Source organism: Populus nigra, chromosome 1, assembly GCF_951802175.1.
Source record: "Populus nigra chromosome 1, ddPopNigr1.1, whole genome shotgun sequence".
Classification (NCBI taxonomy): domain Eukaryota; kingdom Viridiplantae; phylum Streptophyta; class Magnoliopsida; order Malpighiales; family Salicaceae; genus Populus; species Populus nigra.
Genome location: NC_084852.1, coordinates 46,740,084 through 46,757,983, shown reverse-complemented (window position 1 = coordinate 46,757,983; position 17,900 = coordinate 46,740,084). Strand labels below are relative to the sequence as shown.

Below are 17,900 nucleotides of genomic sequence, written 5' to 3'. Positions count from 1 at the left end.
TAATTTTTAAAAAGTACCTTTCACAGTACCAAAAGCACACTCAATCTTAATTTATATACTTCTTTATCACTGGAACATTATTGCCCCACAATTCTTTATGTAAGCAATATTTGAGCATGCATCTGTGTGTCACAGCTTATGGAGAAGGCCATGATATATCATTTTTATATATGATGTCCTTTTCAGCGTGATCTCACCTTATTATTAATATATAATTTTCATGCGAAATATACCAAATTAATCTACTATTCACAAATTATTTTTTCAGCAAAAGTGAACCGTGTGATCAGAACTAAATGTATTTTGAATTTTAAAAAAAAATTAAAAAGAGGCCATCGATCACATGCCAAAATGTCTTATAATTAATTAATCGAAATATTGATAAATGAATGTCTAACTTTTGTCTATATCTACATGGAAATGAAACAATAAAAATTAGCAAACTCTCGTCTTTCCAAATTGTAATCCAAGAAGAGAGGCATTGTGCCTCAAAAAAACATGAATTGTAATATTTAATCTTACCCTTTTCATGATCATGATCGTCACCATCATCGATCTTTCCCTCTAGCTTGTCAACATCCTTGACTCCATATTCACAAAACCAAAAATATTTATGTTGTAAGGATATTAGACTTATTTGGGCCAAATACCATCTCCTGTCCATCCAATTCGTAGTGGAAAATCGGCGAAGCAAATGGATTTAGCTCTCCGAAAATATTAATATCATCGTCATCAGTGTAACTACTAGAGTCTTGGCAATCGAAGAAAGTTTGGATGTCATCCGGGAAGCTCCGGCGTGGCGGATCACGATCCGACTCGGGTGGCGTCAAGGGGGGTAGTGGGGTCAAAGGGCAATCGGCAGCGGATGTTCTTTCCAATATTTCCTTGAACTTGGAGGATTGCAACAAAAGCCCTAATGCTGATGATGCCGAGCCACCTGTGCCACCAGACCGGGCTGGATCAGTCAGCTCTTCCGTCCCATTAACATTCGAACTCTGTTGGTGGGGCATGAAATCCAATTCAATCTTTTGGTCGAGGTTTTGAATCGGATTAGCATCACAATTAGTGTTTTGTTGAGGATTGTTAACATTAATTTGGTTACTGGGACGTAGCCACTTGATGTAGCGGCTTAGGTCAAAGTTTGTAACGGCATTAACTCCACGGTACTCTATAGCTGCCATATCATATGCTGTTGCTGCCTCTTCTTGAGTGGCTGAAAAGAGAACGCACATAAATAACTTTAGAGGTAGTATCGTCATCAAAAAGAATGTATGATCTGTAGGATAATATAAATATGCATGCATATTTCGGTGGGGAGGCTTTGAAATTTAAGTTGCTGGCCTAGGTAGTTGAGGTTTGGTTCATCTATCTCCCACCCAACAAGATTTGAAAGCACAATGCGATTCCTACCCCCTCTATTTAATTTAAAATCAAATTCATTAATTATCTTCATTACCCACTATTACTAACAGATTATTCTATCAATGTTTAAATTGTATTCCCGTCAACATATAAATTAATGACGAGAATTACAAGTCAATCAAATATCTTATCAAAAAACACTAAGAAAATATTTGCCCACCATTTTCTGCCCGTATCATATTTGTTTTCAAGGTCTAATTACACTACGGGGTAACCTTATTTACTTGGAGTTATTGTGTATACTATGATGGTGAAGTGACATTGGTGCAATAGTATCATGACTCATAAAGAATAATCTAAGTGGATTCGGGCATGAAGACATGCACTGAAGTTAATTGTTTGAATAAAAGATGTTTGATGTTTAAGTGAAAAGGATATCGGCATTGAGTTTTTAATTAATCTAGCTATATGTATATATATAGTACTTAAACATTAATTTCCTCTAGGATTAAATATATAGTTTAAAGAAATAAATACCATAAGTTCCAAGGTAGAGGTATTTGTTGCCGAAAACTCTGCCAATTCGAGCTTCCCATCTTCCATTATGATGGTGTCTGCATACCGATTTGGATCTTGAATATCAAATAAGTCACCATCCGTACACGAAGCATGGATTTAAACATCGATTTAAGGCATGTAAATATTCATACATGTCGTTTTGATTTATTATATTCTTTTACTATATATTATTTTGATTCATCGATTATATATGTCCCTTTTATAGTATTTTTTTTAAGACTTGTGTTTTTTTATTTATTTGACAATAGAATAAAATATAAGAAAATCAAATTTAAAATTTGACATGTGACAACCTGAATGAACACCATGTGTCCAACATAAACAAGTCCTAATTAAAAAATATAATAAAAGTAAAGAGAGATAATAAATCAAAATAATAAATAGTCGTCGAGGGATCGATACAGTGAATCAAAACGGTAAGGTACAAGAATATTTTCATATATTAACTCTTTAAACACCAACCAATTAGATTTTCCTTTTTTACCATGACAATAGGCTAATATATTAAATTATTTACCTTACCTTATATATCACTAAAAAAAAACTCCTGGGGTGGTGAAATTGCATGCCCGTCGACTATAAATACGGCATGTTCATCAATTTCAATTCTTGAAAAGTTACGTTTCTTTTTTTTCTTTTTTCTTTTTCGTTTGGTAAGGATCTTATCTAATTAGTTGAGAATATCAAGCATTAATTGCTAGAGAAGATGTGAGATTGATTTTATGCAAGCTCCAAGGTAGAGGTAAACGAGGCCAATAATTAAAAAAAATAATAGAAAAAAAAAAGAAAAATAGAGGCAACTCTCATATTTTAACCTTCAAAGAATCATAAATATTCATCTAACAAATTAAATTTTGTTGCTATAAATTCCTAGTAGCTAGCTAATAAATATTAAAGAATAATATAAATTATATTTTTAAATTCCATCTACTTACAATACAATACCAAGCAACACTCATAAATTATATTTTTCTTTCTAAAAAAAAAGAAAACAAATGTATATTTCTCAAGATATAAATAAGAGAGAGCACACAAAATTCTGTAAGTAAATTACCTGGCCACGCCTCTATATTTGGACACCCCGCGTGAAAATCCACTACTTTTTCTGTAAATTCCATCAATTATAAAACATGAACACGGAATTAATAATTAAAAAGAATCTATAAGATAAGCAATGATAGTTGTAAATAAATATCCAAAACAAAACTATCTTTTATTTTAAATGATAAAATTCTTATAAAACATGAACACGGAATTGATAATTAAAAAGAATCTATAAGATAAGCAACGATAGTTGTAAATAAATATCCAAAAAAAAAACTATCTTTTATTTTAAATGAGAAAATTCTTATAGTATTTACCTCCTCAACGATCCAATATATTCTTCTTTTGACTGACCCTCCATCTCTTTGAGCTCTTCTTTGTAAGTTGACCACTGAAATTAATTTATCTCTTTAATTAAAAAAAAACCAGAAAGGTAAAAACTAAAAGACAATGAAATAAAAAATTTCAAGAACAAAATAACTTGGAGTCGTGAAAATGTACAGGGAAATTGAGGATGGTATCCTGTCCCCAGTACTTTAATGCTGCCAAGTCATAGGCATGTGCAGCCGCTTCTTCATCATCATAGGCCCCTAATGAGAAAATCCAATATATCAAATGGTAGAAAAATATGATTTTCCACTTTTTTTTAGATATAATGTTAGGAAACTTGCAGGATAAGGAAAATATCTGGTATATATTAAAGTACAGCAAAGAGGATTTTGTATACGCACCTAGATACACTGTATACAGTTGAATTCCACCAGCATCACACCATTGAAGTCAAAGCGAAGAACAGTACCAAGAATATGAAATGTGAAGTCAGAATGACAGTGAAAGATTTGGAGAGAAAGATGAAATGGGACTGAGAAGAGGAAGAGGAAGAACCTTGTCTTCCTTTCTTGTTCTGTGATTCATTCCAGCTGTTCTTATCCCACAAATGAGCCTCATAACGCCCGGTCCATCGATGCCTGAACAAAACATGTACAGAAATGAATCCAAAGAATAAGAAATCACCGAGTAATTAAAAAGAAGATGAATCAAAGAATGTGATCAATAACCTCGTCACGCCTCTGTAGATGGAGCTACGTTGAGGAGGAGAGTCTCGTGGCACAGTTTTTCGTGTCCGCTTCACCTTGTTTGTAGGATTTGTGGTAGTGTTTGCAGTGTCCTTCAGGCTTTGCTTTGATGTTTTTCCCATTTAACTTCGCCAATAGAAGTGCACAAACACAGACACACGTAATTAAGGAAGAAGAGAGTGAAGAGAGGTAGATGCTGAGAGAGAGGATAATGACTAGCTAGGTCATCCAATGAGAAGGGAAGATTTTAGAAGAAATGAGAGAGTAGATGTGGAGGGGAGGAGGGGGTTCTTTAATGGGATGGCAGAATAGAGAGGGAAGCCGGCAGCTGGAGACGATGTTTTCTTGTGGCCGTCTACAAGCGGCTTTGTGTGCAGCCTCTTTCCCTCTTGTCCTTGCTTATGTGTGCTTTGTGAGTGTTATATGGGAGAAATTTTGTGACGACTTTTTTCTCCTTTGTTTTGTTGCCCTAATGAATCAAGAAATTATGCTGTAAATAGAAATGTGATGCTTGGCTTAGGCAGCCCTAATTGGGGAGCAACCTCCCATTTATTCTCCAGATTAGGTGCTAAGTTTTTTTTGCTCCTCCTTCTTCTCCATCGAGGAAGTTTGCTTCTTCTCTTCGGCCATGTGGAAATGGTACGGGTTGGTTTGATTCAATGGTGGGCTTTTGCTTTGATAAATCTTGGGTTGACCTTTTTGACACTCTAGAGCTTAGGCCAGCGTGAGGTGTTGCATTTATGGATCATACTGCCTGGTTTAATTAATGTTGCTATATAGCTTTTTCTTTTCTCAAAAAGTCGCCAGCTTCTTCTTTTTTTTTTCTTTTTTTTAAGATAAGATGGATGCCGCTCTTTAATATTTGCATTATTCATGTTAGAATTACGAGAGGTCGTTTAGTGATCATACTTAAAATCTCATATTAATTTATAAGGTCTTAGATCCAACTAGATTGGCCTGAGCAAAGATTTTCTAAGGATGATGAAATGACAGTGGCGTTTTTATTTAATAAGCAAGGAAAATATAAAATTCGGGTCATTTACTCGATTTATTTTAATAAATACAATTAATTTAAAAACATACATACAATTGTATGATCAACTCAAAAAATAAAAGTTTATTAATATTACAGGAAGATACCATTCTATTATTTTATAATGAAATAAAAATTATATGAAAATAAGATAATCCCATAAAAAATGAAATTTAATTTTCAACAAATCAAAAAAAAATATATTAAAAAAACTTACCCGAGTCCATTCGAATTATCATATAAAATACGTTACCTGATTGTGAGCCTTATATTATCATGCTCATCTAATCTTGAGGTCAGGCTATGAAACGGCCGTGTTTTATAATATAGCATGAGTACTTAATTGAATTTGAAATTCTAAGTCAGTCACCGGTTAATATGATCATCATGCGGATTACAAATATTGCAATTATTTTCCAATAATTTATACTTTTGGGCGAGACTAAAGAAAGTGTAGAGCTTTTCAACCACTCTCATTATTAAAATAAGTTGGTTAACCAAAACCCAAATAAAACGTTTTCGAGAGGAGTTCCTTGGGATTAAGATGATAGCCCAAGTAATTTGCATTTGACTTTTGAATTTTGAATTTTCAAGATTACATGTTTAAACCTTAACTAGGAAGATTAGATGCAGGAATTGAGGAAAGACAACTAATTAATCTATTGTAATGCTAAAAATCCATGGGAAATTTGCATGCGTGGGAGTGTGGTTACGATTGTTTTTTAAAGTGTTTTTCGTGCTAAAATACATCAAAATAATATTTTTTTATTTTTTTAAAATTATTTTTGAGATTAACACATTAAAGCGATCCAAAACATATAAAAAAATTTAAAAATTTTTAGAACTCACCGCGTTTTCAAATGGACTTTGAACCTCTTCATAACTACAAAAAAAAAATCATTCTTAAAAACCAATCAAATTTGAACTTGAGCACGCTATTGCTTGATCTCCCTTAAACAGATAACAATTTAAGTCTCTCATTGAATATTTTAAAAAAGAATTTTTTTGTTTTAAATTTTTATATATATATTTTCATATCATTTTAATATATTAATATTAAAAATTAATAATATAAAACACACTTTAAAAATCAACCTCTATAACAATCTCAAACAACCACTCAGCTAACACTTGAGGCAATATTAAATTCTGTCAAGTGTATGCACAGGAAAAGTGGATACGGTGGAGCCTTTGATGGAACATGCAGTTGTTTTTCATAAATTGGAAATTAGAGACCATCGGAGATGAACTATACCCAGAACAAAAATGGGAATCAGCACACAAAGGGCTAGCTGCGATGGAGCATGGAGAGCTTGGTGTTCTTCTTTTACGTTGCTTGCCATTTCAGGACTCGTGGCCATTAATGGCTACTAGTCTCTACTGAATAAATTAAGCGTTTTACTTTGGTGCTGTTATTTTCGGCTTCTTTAATTTGGACAATGTAGAAAAACTGGATCGATTAATTTTAAACTTAACACTTTTTATCTGTTAAATTTTATTTATTTTAACTACTAGATATCATATAAAAATCATATGTTTTGCTAGAAAGATCACCCAAAATCATCAAAAAGTTGATTTTATTGGCAGAGGTTGGATTTCTTCTTCTTTTTTGGACATTTTATATGGACATGTGTGCTACTTGCATGATAAAAAAATAGCATATATAAGAATAGCTACTAAAGATTTATATAGTTGTTATTTTTATGGTTTGTAAAATTAGCTGAGGTACGCGCAAGCTGACCCGAACATTTAAATTAATTTAAATAAAAATAATGAAATATAATTTAGGAATATGGGAGGGCTCATATTGTTGGATTTTTTGTGGAGAAAATTATATAATAAGCATTTTTCTCTATATTTTTAGCAATTAAAATGATTTAACGGTGCTATTTATATAAATACTGTATAAAATTTTAACTGATGTTTTAAATTAATCGAGCTATACAAATAAAAAAAAACCATATAAAAAATATTACAATTTTTTTCAAGAACCATTATTTTATTATTTGATATTAATATTTTTGATAAATCATTTTTTTTAATTTTAAATCTGGGATATAAAAATAGAATTAATTGGAACTTTAAATGCATACGACAATTGGGTACGAGGTGCTGTCCTTTTTGGTGTGCCATATTTGGCGACGGGCGCTTAATTTCCGGCATCGATCATATTCAAGCCAAATGGAGTGACGATGACTGCTGCCAATAAGGGATGAATCAATTTTAACCGAATTGAATGATTTTATAAACTATCAGGCTGAAAAATTCTAAAATATTGCTCAGATTAGTTCGGTTTCAATTTATAACTAAAAACCAAACCAGAATTATCATCAACTTTTGAAAAATTCTAAAATATTTCCCGGTTTAGTTTGGATTCGATTTACCGCTAAAAAACCGAATGAATCGGAAAAGATGAACACATCAACTAATTTGATTTTAAATCTTGTTTTCTCTGCCTCCACCAGCTATGTCACTCTCCCCGTCAATTCCCTTCGCATCTTTTTCATTATTTTGTATCTCTTTCTTCTTCTCTTTTCATCTTTTGCCCCCAAATCCCACTTACAGAGAACCGTCTAAATCTTGTAATCAAGCTTAAATGCGAGCGTGCTTCAGGGGATGTAGATGTTGGTGAAGTCAACGCGCCACTAAAGGAGCTTTTGGATTTAGCTGGCAATGGTAAATCCACATGTTCATGGGCACCCACCCACCACCACTGCAAGTGCAGCAGTAAGTCACCAGAGAAGAATAGATTTAAGATGGGCCGAGGGGCTGGATTGCTAGGAGGAGCTTCTAGTAGGATTTTTATTGCAGACATGGTATCTATGCTGCATCTTATAACGTGGGATTTGGTGATGTCGATGGATTTGACTCTTGAGGGGTTTTTTTTCCTCCATTATAATGGGATGGTAATGGTTGGTTTGGAAATGGTGGATCTTGACTTTTCTAGATCTTTTGTTTTTTTTTTTCCTTGAACGAGTGTGGTTGTTGGAACAAGAACACTAAGTGAAAAAAACATTTTTGAAATTGTAGATGAGCCGTATTTTAAAAAATATTTTTTTTAGTTTTAAATTATTTTTTTTATTTTTTAATTATTTTAGCATACCAATGTTAAAATTAATTTTAAAAATAAAAGTATTATTTTGATGTATTACCAAAAAAAAAGCATTTTAAAAAACAATTTTTATAACATTCCTAAACATCTATTGTAAGGATATGATAAAAAAAAATATAAAATTATAATTTCTAATGGTAAGTTTTATTATTTTTGTTTGATATTGTGGTAGTTTTTATTTTGTAAATTAATTTTCACCTGGAAAAGTATCAAATTGATTTTTTTTTTTTGTATTTTTTAATGGTTTTGATATGTTGATATTGAAAATAAAAATAAAAATTTATAATAAAATTATTTTGATGTATTTTCAATTAAAAAAATCATATCACATTACTATATACATATAATTAAATTGAGTTTTAACAACAATAATAAATATTAATATATATATTATATCCTCTCACACACATACACAGGATATATAAAATTAAATTTTTTAATGTAAATTAACAACATTTTATTTTGTTACTCCTCTCTCATGTGCAAATAAATTAAAATTTTCAAATGCATTAAATTGATATTAAAAATATTTCTATAAAATAAAATTTAATTTCAATTAATGTAATTCGAAAATTAAAAAAATTGTGATGTTATTGGCAAATCCACAATTTGCTGATGACTTAATTATCCTTTATATAAAATTGAAGGATAATTTTGATATCTTAATAATAATTAAAAAAAAAAAACATGGTGGCAGTAGACTGGTGTTTATGCCAACATATAGCAGTAGCACACGGATCAGCCTGGCTTTAATTTTGTTGTGCACTTATGCTCTGCTATGCGTGGTCAACTGTAATTCTGTGCATGGTTTCACTAGGGATTTTACTTTTCTTTTTCCTCTTAATCCCATTTAGTAGCTAAATCAATTTATTTGGGAACGTTTTTGAAATCATTGTGGGCAAAAAGAATTGCATAATCTGAAAGACTGAACTAAAAAAAATAAAAGGGAGAAGGCAAAATTTAATTAAGCATGCGGAGGAGCTGCTGCCGGAGCTTGCTGGGGTAGTGGAGGAGACTGGAGGGAAGAAAAACATTAACATTAATATTTTCTTTTCAACGTTGATTTTAATATTTTCATGTGTCCCCAGGAAGACCATTGAATTCTAACCTTAGCATCATCACGTCACCAACCCCAAGAGTCAAGAACCACAGAAAGTAAAAAACTTAACATGAATTGAATCGGAGAGATACAGTACATACCCAAGATCATAAACTCATCTGGGTCTTTCTCATTTACCCAAAATCTTTGTTAAAACATGGAAGAATCCCAGTTAGAAAGGAACCCAAGAAATGGTTTCTTGGCTTCGGTGTTGAGACCAATAAATTGGCTAAAAATGCTTGGTGAAGAGTTGCATTGGAGTTTTGTGCTAGGAGTTATGATTGTTTATGGGATCAGTCAGGGATTTGCAGTTGGCATGAGTAAAGTTAGCACTAAGTACTATATGAAAGATGAGCAGAAGGTACAGCCATCTGAATTACAGGTGTATTTGGGGTTGCTTCAACTTCCTTGGGTAATTAAGCCTTTATGGGGTCTCCTCACCGATACACTTCCTGTTCTTGGGTACAGAAGGCGGCCTTATTTCATTTTTGCAGGTAAAAAAAGATACGCTTTTTTCTTTTAACTTGTTTTCAATCTGGTGTTCTGCGTGTGTTTGTTTGCTGATAGGAATTTAAGCTCTTGATATTACTAAAGTTGTTCATTTGTGGTTTTTTTTTTTTTTCCGAATTGGATAGGTTTCAATCTAGACTTTCTAGAGATGTAGTCTATGATATTGCATCAAGTTTAGGAACAACTATGGACTGCAAATTGAGCTTTTCATTGAAAGCCCTAGACTAGGATTACTAAGATTATTACATCAGGATTAGAAAGAACATTTAAGCATCTATCGTAGTCATTAATTTTGTGAAATATAAAAAACCTGTTTGATTGTGAACTGCGGAATTTTAGGGCTGAGTTTAGTCAACATTATAAGCTTGGATGATAAAAGAGAGAAAAGCATCAGACCATGATCACTGCATAAGAGAAACTGTTTAATGAACTCAGATTGAGATAGGTTAAGCACATGGAGGAATCGGCTGTTAATATGAGTCATGGGAGTTCAAACAAGGTCATATTTTAGGTTGGCCTCTGCCCCTTGGTATCTTCTTTTAGAACAACTTCTTTGCGTTATTAAATAGTGGAGAACACTGAAGATTAGTTGGTCTCTTTCATATGCATGTTTTTCAGTTTAAAGTTTTGACTCTTTCAAATGCAATTGTGCACATATGGAAAATGCTGTAGTTCATTGAATTCTTGTTATATGTTTCCCTTACTAGATTTTGGTCCCTGTGTTTCTGTTTTTTGGTTATTATAATTTTTTTTTTCCTTTTAGTGGTCTAAAAGTAAATGAGAGGCTGGCTTTTTTTGTAACATGACATGTAAAAGCATAATATTATGAGGACAGGTAAAAATATCTGTTCAATCAACAAGTTCATCCCTCCCTTAATCTCAGGTTTTCTTAGCGTGACCTCGATGCTTGCTCTATCAATCCAAAGAAACTTGAGTCTTGCATTTTCCCTATTGTCTCTAATGGGGGTAAGTGCTGGGATAGCAATAGCGGATGTAGCCATTGATGCCTGTGTGACACAAAACAGCATAAGTCATCCTTCTTTAGCTGGTGATATGCAAAGCTTGTGTGGATTCAGCTCTTCCATTGGAGCACTGGTGGGCTATTCACTCAGTGGCTTTTTGGTTCATCTAGTTGGCCCAAAGGTCAGTTTCTGTGCACGTATTACTGTGGCTATGTTCAATCCTCGATAATCCATTTGCTTTCCTTTTATGTAGTTAATAAATTAGATTACTATCCATCTTCAGTTAACAATTTAATTCTTAACCCCATGGAGTTGGCCTGGTGGTTAAATGCTTGCTGAGTTGTGTGGTTCAGGCGCATGTGGATTCAATTCCCAGTGCTGCTAGGTAGGTGCAAACAGTACCATGCTTGGGTCACCTACATAAAGTCAAAACTTCTCATGAGTTAGCAGGGTTAACAGGGTTCTCATGAGTCCAGGGTTAATCCATCTATGGAGGCTTTCCTGCTTAAAAAAAAACTCTCGTATCTAGATTTGATAAAGAATCTTTGATGTAATTGTCTATTAATAATATGAATTTGTAAATAACGATTAAAAATCTAGTTCAATTTCTTTCTGATATGTGGTAGTCAGGCTGTACTGCTTTTTTTCTTCATTTTATCCTCTCCATAATCTGTCAAGTGTTACTCTTACCTCACAGGGTGTGTTTGGGCTTCTCAGTGTGCCAGCAGGCCTGGTTATCTCTGTTGGAATGATGCTGAAAGAATCCCGTGTTCATAAATTTACGCACAGAGGAGTAAGGTTCTGTGATTGTGTCTTCTTTTGGCACAATTTATATCACTGCTTTCTTCCATGCTCACATGAAGTCATTGGATTAGGTACATGAGAAGTTTCTGGATGCTGGTAAGGCCATGTGGACAGCACTGAAATTCCGTGATGTATGGAGGCCATGTCTATACATGTACTTGTCACTTGCAGTGAGCTTGAATATTCATGAAGGGATGTTCTATTGGTATACAGATGCGAAGGGAGGTCCATCATTTTCGCAGGTATTTGCCTTTCATTTTTTGTAAACAAAAATATGCTGGAGAACTCATGCAGCTGATTTTTCTTCAATGTTATCTAGTCATTGTCTTGATTTTAGCATGGAAACCAAGAAACCACAAATAAAAAAAATTATACGTGCAAGCGCTTCTACCTAGTTCCTTCGTTTTTATTTTCTTGTTTGGGTAATCACATGTCATGGGATATCTTGTGTGCATTGGAATCAACTGAAACTCCACATTTACCAATATATCATTTTAAAACATTTCCAGCTGCTCTGTTTTGAGAACTGAGGAACATTTGCTTATATACCTTTATGTATGTCAATCAAAGTGATGAAATGTATACAGAGCCTAAAATTGAAAACTTCTGCAAGAAATCTAGACTTTCTGGTGTTCAAAAAAGCCCCCAACAATAGAAGAGACTCTTGAAGCTGTAACCTTTTCCCAAGAATTCTGACGACTGGACAAAAATTTAGGGTCATGGCAGTGGATGGATTTGAAATTTGAAACAAACGTTAGTAGGATATAGTGCATATCAACTACATTGTTTTTGTTCATGTTCAATCCGTTCCAAAGATGACTTATTTACTTCTTTTATCAAGCTTTTTCGTTATACAATCATTAAAGGAGCTATGTGGTAGAAAACTAGTCAGATTATGCATCTTACAGGTCTATTTTTCCACTGGCCCATGTTGTGATGCAAGCTTAACAGGTTTGCCATGTGCACTCATTTGGAAGCCCAGCATGGATTGTTTGCATCTAAGAACTCCAATCTGTCGCTCATCACCTACCATGAGATATCTAGTTGGCTTAATAGTGATTCTGAGCTGGGATGTTGTGATGTTTTGTTTTGGTATGGGATGCAGGTCCATTAAAAACTTTATGTCCTCTCCATCCAAAACACAGCAGTATCGAGTGTTAGAAAACAGTATTTCATCACACTTTCATTGCCCATATAGTCTCAGTTGTGTCACTTAACTGGCGTCACATCTCTCTCAATTTTACAAATTGAAGTCGAGCATACTGCTTGTGAAAGTCTGAACTAAATTATCAAAGTGAAAAACCATGAGGACAAACTTGAAGTATGGTTGAAACTTGTAGGGTTAATTTTGCAATAGAATCTTATTTTCTATATATCAAACTTGGAGGGTTAATTTTGCAATAGAATCTTATTTTCTATATATCATCCATTGCCAACAACAGATTTTTTATAAGCTGCAAAAATTACATGCTTGTGTTTTCTTTCCCATTTGTATGCTAGATTTTTTCACAAATGTTTTGTGTTACCTTCATACACTTGTTATTGAATGTTCATATTGGTTTGCCAAGTGTGTCTCTATATCATCACTCAATTTCCAGAATATTTCTTAAATGAAATGCATCCAAATGCATAATTCTCACTATGTTCAGAAGTTTCTATTTGCAACGGAATGCAAATCGTAGATAAGTAACTCCTGTTATATATATTGTATGCAGGAGGTTGTTGGGTCCATATTCTCGGTGGGTGCAGTTGGCTCCCTCTCTGGGGTCCTTATCTACCAAAATTGGTTGAAAGACCATCGTTTTCGCGACTTACTTTTCTGGTCACAGTTATTGTATGGTGCATCAGGGTTGCTAGATTTGATATTGGTGTTGCGTCTGAACTTGAAAATTGGTTTACCTGATTATTTCTTTGTTGTGATTGATGAAGCCATTTCTATGATGATTGGACGCATTAAATGGCAGCCTCTTCTTGTACTTAGTTCCAAGCTTTGCCCTGCTGGTATAGAGGGCACTTTCTTTGCTTTGCTCATGTCAATAGACCATGTTGGTTTGCTTTCATCAACTTGGGTAGGAGGTCTCTTACTCAAATTCTTGAAGGTTACACGGACACAATTTGACAACCTTTGGGTGGCTATTTTAATCCGGAGCCTAATGAGAATAATTCCAGTTTTCCTGCTGTTTCTGATACCTAGAAGCGATCCAAACTTATCCATTCTTCCAGAAGAGATGTTGAAGACGAAAAAAGGTGACAATAGACTTGAATCTGAAAACACCGAGATGGTCTCCCTCGTTGATAGCACTTGAATGGCGTCACTTAAACCAACAAGATAAAAATGCTTCTAGGAGCCTGACAGTTTCTGAATGAAGACGCGATTAAATCCTCAATTTTGGCTTCCAAGGAAGATTTTTATGTTCATTTGCTTAGAATTACTATTGTTGATGCATCACCTTGAGAACACAAAGGCTTCTCCACTAGAAGTTCAAAACAGGACATTACTTTCTGCTGCAGGCTGTCAACAGAGAGTCCCGTGGAATGCCTCTTGTCAGAAGTCATCCCTCCTTGATATTGCTTTCAATATAGAAGACAATGTTATTCTTTGATTGTCTGATATTTCTGGTGGACAACAACATTTCAGAGATAAGATCAAGTCCATCCTGCCACGGTCAAAATCTAATTTTCACGAACTCTGGAATCAATTTGAACAATAGACATTATTCTCGGACATTATTGAAGATAATAGCTCCAAATTAACATTCAAAAACTTCGCAGGTTCCCCTCTTTGGCTCTTCTTTTTTCTTTGTAGATTTTACAAATTATCGATCACATTTTCCAAAGCCATGATCCTGTTCTCAAATATGCAGCTTGTAACCCGTCTCGGATGCGGTAAAGTGATTTGCTCATAATCTTTTTATCATTTTTTTTTGCTCAAAGGCTCGTGCTTTTAAGTTTTTGTAAGAAATGAATTTCCCATAAAGTATTTTAGCCCCTGAAAATTCTGAAATATTAAGAAATTCTTCATCATTTAGCCATGTTTAGATACACACAGAACATATAAGAGTATGCAATTATATAACCACGTCAACCTTCTTAGAAATAATTCTGCACCCTCTCTCAGATTCAAACAGATCTTACATTTAAAATATACAAAAGATATTATTTGCTGTGTTTGGGACTGCACTGTCAAAACACTTGAGAAATTGGAAATGGCGTTTTTACATATTCTATACCTTTCCCCATGGATAATAATAGATATTTATATGTGATATGAACCAAGAAAAACTACTTCTTGATGATTTCTTTGGCAACAAGAGCAACTGACATTGCATCAAATAAATATATGCACAGTCACACACCTGTTCTTAATAATACCTTCGAATCATCGACCTAGTCAAAAGTGCAAGCTTCTGCCGCAAATCCCAACATGGACCCCTTGGTATCATATATAACCCTCTGGTTTTTCTGTTGATAATTCCCAATTATACCAACCTCGTTTTCATAAGAGAGACTTGCAATAGCCAAGCAGACCTGAGATGCGTCAGTCTTAACAAAATAGAAAACCCCAGTTACATCCACATTGAGCTCAGCATTTCCCTCAAAGTGCATTTTTATGTTTGGAATCTCAACTTCTTGATATCCACTAAGGTTGAAGCAAGTATCCAAAATCATAAAAGCTGGTGCAGAAGGAAACCCTGAAAATTGTTTCACAAACTCATCCTTTAGTGCCTGGTAAATTGAAGGGGGGAGCCTTGTAATAACCGTCCCAGAATCAATCATCATTCCATCTTTACCAAAACTTGGTGCTTGTACTGCCACGCTACCAACTGTAATACCAGTTAGGTTTAGAAAATAGAAGGGTAGCTGTGGATTGGGAATCATTCTAGTGTATGAAATAGGAGTTGTGTTTTTGTATACTGAGGAATTTCCACCCATGACTAGTGAACCTGAAGCTTCAGTTTCTGTTATAGGCAAACAGTAGGAGAAAACTCCTCCAAACATGGCTGAAGTTTGAGAAATCAAAGAGAGACTACTCCTTCCCAATCCCACAAGGCCTGAAGCTCCACCAAATAGACCTTGATTGTTCCTGCCACACCCGAATATGAAGTTGTTGACAGCAGTACTGTTTCCCAAATCAAGATGTTCTGTGCCTAGCTCACCGCGTGTGTAGGATCCATCACCATAGTTAACAACATAGTTACAAGTCGGAGGGTTACTTCCACAGACTCCTAAATTTCCAGTTGCAGACTGCAGGGACTGACAAGTTGGTGAACTACATAAAACTGTTTGGTATGAAGGAGATGTTGAAGGGTTGAAAACAGGGTCTTGTTGATTATAACATCTTTTGCAAGGTTGACATTGAACCCAACTCAAGTCACTCCCAGTGTCCACAATCACTGTCATTTTTCGACCACCTAATTCCACTGTAACTATGTAGTTTAGTGTCTGCAGTCTTATACCAGAAGTTAATGGGATTGGAGTATCCACTGAATCATCAATATTTTGGCCATAAATGATGCTTTTCATTCTAGATTGAAGTGATCGAAGCTGAAAATCATCCATGATCAAGTGCTTTTGAAGCTTCTTGTTCCAGTCTAGGATCTTTCCTGAGCAAGAATCTTTGTGCTTCATTTCCAATATGGTTGCACCATTCTCCCATCCTTTAATTCCCAAACAGAATGAGTTTTTTAGTCCATATTTGGGCACTGTAATTGTATTTTAAAAATCAAATACTAGTGTAACTTTACCAACAAAGCAGAGGAATAATACAAATGAAGATTGTATATGGATGCCATATATTCTCAAAAAAGGAAAATAAATTGTATAATTTTGATCTCCAGTGATCCAAAACAGTTAGTTTCAGGGGGGGATGGAATAAATTTTTCAAATATTTATGCCAAGTATCATAAATAATTCAACAATGGAGTACATCATTCAAAGTTAAAGAAAGTGAAGCCAAGATAAAGTTTTCCAATGATGGATGTTTCCCAATTCCCATAAAGCATGAACTCAGTTATAGATAGTGCTGGCATAAAAGGAAAGTAAGTAGTAGAGTACAGATCCCAAAAGTGGAGAACAGATAAATAAAGAAGATAGCTAGCTTAAAAAAAGATTTGGTCACCATTGGCCAAACCGTTCTTTAAGCCTTCTCTTTTTCACTTTGCTACTCACTTGTTTCTTGGGAGAGACAAGTTGAACTATTACTTCCCTGTTTCCATTGAAATTTATGCATGCTGAGGACTTTCTTCCCTTGAAAGCATTGAACCCCATTATCAAAAATGGCGAGGATAGAAACAAGAAGAGAGAGAAGGAGTAGTTTTGATGGAAAAGGAGGTTTTGCTTGCACCATTTTGATGACGAAGAAGGGTAAGAAGTTATGAGTTGCCGAGAACAAAAAATGGAACAAAGAAAGAATCTCGGCTATGAGTGTGTGAGTATCTGAATGTGTGTGTGAGAGAAAGAGAGAAAGGCAGGGAGGGAAGGAGGGAGAAGAGAGGGAGATTCTTAAGAGTTGGAGTTTGGCAAGAGAACAAAAGAGAAATGGCTGGCTAAAGGACCCCACTGGTGCATGAGAAATTATTGTAGATTCACGTGCAAATTCTTGGCACCAAAAAAAAAAGGGAGATGTGTGTTACCGCTGTGTTTGTAGCTAGTAGTGGACATGGTGGGATATGGAGAGGTAGTGATATTTACAACAATTTGATTGGTTTGCTGAGCTAGCTTTCATAAGATAAGGACTCGCCCATCGCGGAATCAACTGTCACAACTTACTCCGAGAGAGATAGAGATAGAGATAGAGAGAGGGAGACATGAAGAAGCATTTTGATATTGTGTGTTTGATTATTGTCCCTTTCTACATGGTACTGGGAACGCTAGCACTCGAGCATTATATCTATGAACATAGCATTAGACTTTTGTGTTCTGCAGAGTAATAAGATAACAATTAATCAACTTGATCTTGAGTCTTAATTATTTGATTAGACGTCCCTCTATTGTTTTCCCCCTCTAAACCAGGTTATTACAAGATGGATGGAAAGACCTTGGACCTTACACCAACAATTTTAGCGTCACGGCTCCTGTGTATACAATGACATCTGCAAGAACATTCGGGAGACCTTAATCCATAAATCAAGCTACTAATCAAGAGTTTTGGGGTTCTTCTATGGGTAAATGGTGCCCAATTACTACGTATCCATGTATGTATCGACATGTCTCAGATCACCTGCGATTCCTTGGAGTGTTCTATCCTTGTTTCCTACGTTGCTCCTCTCAACTGTGGAGCTGTTTGACTCTTGCTTTTTGGATTTTAACCAAGGCATCC

General features: G+C 34.6%; 3 protein-coding genes across 3 annotated transcripts; 1 reads left to right on the top strand and 2 right to left on the bottom strand.

Moving 5' to 3' along the window:
* Positions 1–344: 344 nt before the first annotated feature.
* On the bottom strand, positions 345–4,806 carry LOC133703168 (AP2-like ethylene-responsive transcription factor At1g16060). The gene is made up of 8 exons (XM_062127622.1): positions 4,044–4,806; positions 3,871–3,953; positions 3,717–3,725; positions 3,487–3,575; positions 3,303–3,376; positions 2,996–3,046; positions 1,900–1,976; positions 345–1,213 (listed from the first exon to the last, which is right to left on the bottom strand). The coding sequence occupies exons 1-8, from the start codon at positions 4,181–4,183 to the stop codon at positions 612–614; spliced, it is 1,125 nt and encodes a 374-aa protein (XP_061983606.1). The 5' UTR covers positions 4,184–4,806; the 3' UTR covers positions 345–611.
* Positions 4,807–8,977: 4,171 nt separating this feature from the next.
* On the top strand, positions 8,978–14,345 carry LOC133680961 (probable folate-biopterin transporter 3). Its single transcript, XM_062104032.1, has 5 exons — positions 8,978–9,799; positions 10,699–10,958; positions 11,475–11,570; positions 11,653–11,823; positions 13,297–14,345. The coding sequence occupies exons 1-5, from the start codon at positions 9,463–9,465 to the stop codon at positions 13,885–13,887; spliced, it is 1,455 nt and encodes a 484-aa protein (XP_061960016.1). The 5' UTR covers positions 8,978–9,462; the 3' UTR covers positions 13,888–14,345.
* Positions 14,346–14,649: 304 nt separating this feature from the next.
* Positions 14,650–17,113, bottom strand: LOC133680962 (aspartyl protease family protein At5g10770-like). The gene is made up of 2 exons (XM_062104033.1): positions 16,751–17,113; positions 14,650–16,239 (listed from the first exon to the last, which is right to left on the bottom strand). The coding sequence occupies exons 1-2, from the start codon at positions 16,926–16,928 to the stop codon at positions 14,969–14,971; spliced, it is 1,449 nt and encodes a 482-aa protein (XP_061960017.1). The 5' UTR covers positions 16,929–17,113; the 3' UTR covers positions 14,650–14,968.
* Between the last annotated feature and the right edge of the window lie 787 nt (positions 17,114–17,900).